Source organism: Primulina tabacum, chromosome 7 (genome assembly GCF_025594145.1).
Source record: "Primulina tabacum isolate GXHZ01 chromosome 7, ASM2559414v2, whole genome shotgun sequence".
Classification (NCBI taxonomy): Eukaryota; Viridiplantae; Streptophyta; class Magnoliopsida; order Lamiales; family Gesneriaceae; genus Primulina; species Primulina tabacum.
Genome location: NC_134556.1, coordinates 39,063,964 through 39,070,013, shown reverse-complemented (window position 1 = coordinate 39,070,013; position 6,050 = coordinate 39,063,964). Strand labels below are relative to the sequence as shown.

The window sequence follows — 6,050 nt, the reverse complement described above, 5'->3', positions numbered from 1 at the left end:
GCAATCATCGACTCGTTTAGTTGAGACGAAAAGATGGGTTTAAATAAATAATATTGTAATTAATAAAATATTATTATTAAGATGTAAAATAATATCAATATATAATAATATATTTAGTTAGATGGATTAAATTTAAATAAAATGATAACTTATGATTTTGTCAATTTTTAAATAAAAAAATTATTAAATATAATTTATTTTATTAACGTGATTTACATATTGTTTTAGTCGGGGGACCTACATGTCCTTACCACCATAGTCATATAAAAAAAAGAGAAGAAAAAAAGGACATCCAACAATTTTTAAGTTAATTTTTTAAAAAACTAAATAAATAGAAACACAAACACGAGATAACTTCGTATTAGAAGTAACTTTCACACGATGCCCATTGAGGCTGCTTGTATTCCCTCCATCCATCCTTAAAGTTCGCAATTTTTTGGAGAGAAGCAGACGAGTGCAAGATTCATCGATGGTGGTGTTCTTCTTTCCCTCTCCCCCTCTCTCCCACGTAATAACAACCCATAAGTGGGCATAATCCTGTGTTTTTTCACCTTAATATCACCCAAAAAAATCTTTAACTCAAGTTTTCTCGGTACTGTCGGTACGTGTGTGTACCAGAAATACAAGTGAGTATAGACAAAAGAACCTCACTCCCATTTTCGAGTTTGTGATTCAGTGTGGAAAAATGTTTGAAATAGAATGGAAAATAAAGAAGAGGCTATCGGTAAGTTTCTCCTTTCTGAACCTCACTGAACACTGCGGCTCCACAAAACAGACCAATGCCTATAGATCTCCCAGGAACTTCAAGGAACCAAACGGCGCCGTGGGACTTGGTATTCTTGCAGCCCTTGAACAGCAAGATGATGAAGATCCGATCTTTAGGAATGTGGTTCTTGCAATCTCCCCAAAATCATTAAAATATCCAATACGAGTACGTGGAAATGAAAATTTCTCGAAAAACAATGAGGTTAGTGTGAAGCTTAGCGTGGAGGAAATGGAGTTGTGTGAGGAGTACACTTGCGTGATATCCCATGACGGTGAGAATCTGACAAGGAAGAGGGAATATTTTTATGCTGATTCTGTGGGAAATAATGATGGGTTTCACGGGGTTTCTGCTGTTGATGGAAATGGTGGTGGTTTTGGGGTAGTCTCTGATTCTTCAGTCGATTTTGGAAGTGAAATGACCACCTTTTGGACCTCAGATTTTCTAACTTCTTGCTTTCTTTGTAAGAAGTTGCTTCACGGCTTGGATATTTTTATGTACAGGTAAAATTTTGATTCAGAATTTATCGATGTCTGGATTTGTAATTGTTAATAGAATGAGTTGAGTGTGATTGTCTTTTATTTGGATTTTGAATGTTCTCTATATTGTATGTCATTGTCATTGATGATCTTGAACTGATGAGACTTTAAGATGAAATTTTAGTGATTGCCGTTTTTTGAATGTTTATGGAATCTTAGGCAAATTTTGATGTATCCAATTAGTTTGCGCGTTATGTTTTTAGCCATTGAATGGCCTTTTGCATTAAACGAGAAGTATCAAGGAAAAGTTGATAAAGAAATGAATTGAAGCAGAAAGGTGAACGTAGGTAGATGCAATTCTTTATCATTTGAATCTTGTCCTGATATTTGTCTGATTGTTACACTTTCGTTTTTCGTTAAAAGTGGGCATTGGTTTAATTAATACCAATGTTTTATCTACTGCTCTGGGTGCAACGCTGATGTGTCATGATCTAGAAATCTCCCTAGCTTTGTTAATGGGGTTCTTGGAATTATGTGATGTCTTGCCAAGGATCAATTACGGAAGGTTGTGTTATGTATTTACTACTATTGCCAATATAACAATACTTGTTCTAACCTGCTCTTTTCAGTAATGATCAGAATATTTCTTGTGGGTTAAACTTATGTTGCTAGTCAGAACTGATTTCAGACTCTTTAGTTTTATAAATTTCTCCATGTCTGGAAACCATGGTATAGGAGTTAACTGATCACTCATGATCCCATTCATGGACATATGGTCCGATGATTGCTATAATCGGGCAAATATGTGGCCTTCTTGATCTTAATGGTAGGGAGATTATCTTTTAGATATTTTGGTTCGCTATGAGTGTCTTTTGTTTTGCAGAAGAACTTTTGAAAAAGCACCGGTGTATACCCTCTATATTAGCCAGTAAATGGGGTATGGTCTTTTGAGTTCACCCTTGGAAGTTCTAGGCGATAAATTTGGGCAACTGAAGTATATAAATAAACATTAAAACCCTTTAGTATCGATCTTTTGTCAGTTTTTTTTACAAGGGAATGACTTATCATTCTATTATATTGGCATGTCATCCAATGTGGCTTGTGCATTTGGACAAGAAGCAAGCCTCGTGCTACCCCTTGTTTTATTTTTGAATGCCTAATCATTATAAAAATAAATATTTTGTTAGAGAGCCTTATCCTTTTATTTGATTTGGTAGGTTTCTTAGTTTAGAAACTAGACATCTTTGTTCTAATCTATTGATTTGCCACTTCCTATTTGCTTGTTATTGAGGAATACCCTTATTTGTTGCTGAAGGGAATGCATAGATTATATGCTTTTGAGTGCTTTCTAAGATTGTGATTTTCTTCATGAACCGAAGTTATCTTCCTTCAGCATAATAATCACTTCTTAAGTTGCTCTTGCTCAAAAAGTCTTGATTGTGTATATTATGGCTGATTTATGGCTGAAGTTACCTCATTTCTTACAATCACCAATTTCTACCTGCGTCATTATCATGTCATGTTCCTCTGGAAATATTACTAATATCACCATCCCATTATATATTCCATGGAAATTTTTAATTCGACATGGTTTTCTGGCAATATTGTCGCAGAGGGGAGGAGGCATTCTGTTGCGCAGAGTGTCGTTGCAAGCAAATCTCGATTGATGAACAGAAAGAGAAGTGTCACGCAGAGGCGAGGAAACCCGTAGATTGCTCTGCTTCTGCTTGCTCGGGTGCATTGCAGTTCATTGCTGGTGTTGCTGCAGCTTGAGTTGAGTAGTAGCCATGTTCATGCATATGTAATGTGGCACTAAATAAGAGCAGTGAAGGCTAAATTTATTGAAGATTATTGTACTCGAGAGAACAATGAACTTCTCTGGCTTAATGAAACTATATTTGATTATATAATGACAAGTCGAAGTAAGCTTGAAGAAAACTCTCATTTAAGATAAAAGTCGTTTACCTTTTTATTAATTCAGAAGATTGCTATAAAATTCTAAGTTAACCTTTTAAAATAAAATATAATTTTTTCCATGTCATTTGGGACTTTTATATACTAGCAAAAAAGCACGTGCATCCGCACGTGGACCCATATTCTAAATAACTAAAAAATAAATTAACAATAAAAATATTTTTAATCTTTGCAGAACGTAATCCAATCCATCAAACAACATTTCGTTCGAAAAAAGATAGATCAAAATAAATTATAAAAATTTGGAATAATGATTTATAATATCAAGTATTAAATTGTACTAACATAACAATACAAATACAATGATATGAAATGATTTGAATTGATTAAGCTAGAAAACATTTTAGTATATGATGTTGATATTTATCTACTCATTACATCAATTAATTGATAAATATGTTCCTAAAATGTAAAAATTACATCTTGAAAATCTAAAATAGTACTTACTTATAATTTTGGAATAATTAAGAACATGAGACAACAATTTTTTATTTTAAGTTATATTCTAAAATATAACCACGTAAATGTCGTAAATTCGAAATCTTTCACAAACTTACATTTTGTTAGTCGATAAATTATATAAAATAATAATAAAACATTACATTAGCTAAAGAAAGCTCATAGACACAAATTGTATTTTGTGAAAAAAATTAATATATTTAAACACAAGAATTGAAAATAAAGTAAATAAATACTTCATTCACCTCTTTTAAAGATGACAATGGTAAATAGATAAAATTATCTACTCCTCTATACAAATTCAAATGCATCACAGAGATAGAAATTTAGAAGTTTAACATAAAATATAGAAAATTAATTATAGACTATTTTCTCCCTCTCATTTAAATTCTAATTCGTATATATTATTTGCACAACTGGTAATTCTTATTACATAAACCACAAAAACTCTTGTGAGACGGTCTCACGGATCAATTTAGTGGGTCGAATCTTTTATTTAGATCATTCATGAAAAAAATATTACTTTTTATGCTAAGAGTATTACTTTTTATTGTGAATATCATTATGGTTGACCCGTCTCACAGATAAAAATTAATGAGACTGTCTCACAAGAGACTTACTCTATACCAACATAACTTCCAATTTAGTTATGATAACGTCATATTAAGAATTATTTGTTGGAATATCTTGCTCTTACTCTTTTTTGACTCATTTGTGTCATTTTCTAAAACAATTTCATCATAATTTTATCTATGTACCATTTGACTCTACATTTTTTCTTCATATAATAGATGCCGTCATTGATTTTTTTTAAGAAAAGTAAGCTGAAAAAGTATCAATTGTGATAACATACGTGAATAAGCTCAAAAAATTTTTTTGTTCAAAGTATGTGTTTATTGATTTTTTTTATTTAATATTTGACTACCTTTTTGCCAATATAATTGTTATTATATACTTGTATGTAAATAGCTCTACAAATACAAATAAAATGTCATGGAATTATTGTTATGATTGAGTACTATTTGATAATATATAAATATGGTGAGACATAAATAAAATAGAATCTATGAGAGTAATTAAGACAGTTAATCATTCAATTTATTTTATTTATTATCAAAATTAGTGGGAAAAAACTAATGAAAAAATTGATTGGTTTTCTACATATTTCTTTCTCATTTTAGCAACTGTACAACAATATTTTTCCAATAGCATATCATCCGATGTATGTAGATTAACGATTCATTTGTCCACACTTTTATAGATACTTCTGATTCAAATTTATTATTTTTTTATTAATATTATTTAAATTCACAATTAAATTTAGGTTTATAATATATTATATTTGTTCATGTATTTAGAAATTAATAGTTTGACAAAATAAATTTAAATTTTTGATTAAATATAATTTTATTTTCAATTCAAAGCATTTTATTTAATTTAAAATTAATAATGATTATTTTAATTTTTTAATTTGTCAATATTTAATTTAGAATTTATTTGAATGACTCTTCATTTAAAGCACTCAGATACTTTATCATGAGTCCTTCATATATATAATTTTTTCAAGTTTTTTTTTTTAAAATCTAATTATATTAATTTTTTTTTAATAATTCATTGAATAAATTCAAATGATAGTGAAATAGAACAATAAATAACGTAATTAATTTAATTTAGAATTTAAATGAAAGTTCAAGAAAATTATTAAAATGGAAAAAATAATTGATATTAATATTAAAGAAATTTAATAGTATTTTTTTTTAAAAAATAGATCAAACATTTAAGAACGTATAGATGACTTATTTAATACATATAAATTAAAATATAAATATAACTCAACTTTATTTCTCATTCTTATTTACAACAATTAAAAAACTATTATTTAATTTCATAATTACATTTAGGTTTATAAAATATTATATTTGTTCGTACATTTAGAAATTAATAGTTTGACAAAATAAATTTAGGTTAGAATTTAAATGAAAGTCTAAAAAAATTATTAATATGAAAAAATTAATTGATATTAATATTAAGTAAATTTAATAGTATGTTTTTTTAAAATTAGCTCAAATATCTAAGAAGAAGAAGTTCAAAGTACAAAATTATAACCATAAAATGTGGTTAATTAATATTAATTATTAATTAATAGACTAAATGTGAAATTACCACATATGTTACCTAATAATGAAAATAAGTAAACATGTGAAGGGTAATAATGTCCGTTCACAATGAGAAAACTTTTCTATGATCCACACTTTTATAGGTATATATATAGATTTATTCTTACATTTTTCATGTATACTAAATATTTATGTAAAATGTCGATATATTTTAAATTTTTTTTAGGAAAATATATTTCATTTTTAATTCATTGTTTG

General features: G+C 28.4%; 1 protein-coding gene across 1 annotated transcript; it reads left to right on the top strand.

Annotated features, from left to right (window-relative positions):
* The first annotated feature begins 372 nt into the window (after positions 1–372).
* LOC142551900 (FCS-Like Zinc finger 13-like) lies at positions 373–3,145 on the top strand. The gene is made up of 2 exons (XM_075661380.1): positions 373–1,266; positions 2,856–3,145. Exons 1-2 carry the CDS (start codon positions 686–688, stop codon positions 3,013–3,015), a joined length of 741 nt encoding a protein of 246 aa, XP_075517495.1. The 5' UTR covers positions 373–685; the 3' UTR covers positions 3,016–3,145.
* The last annotated feature ends 2,905 nt before the right edge of the window (positions 3,146–6,050 follow it).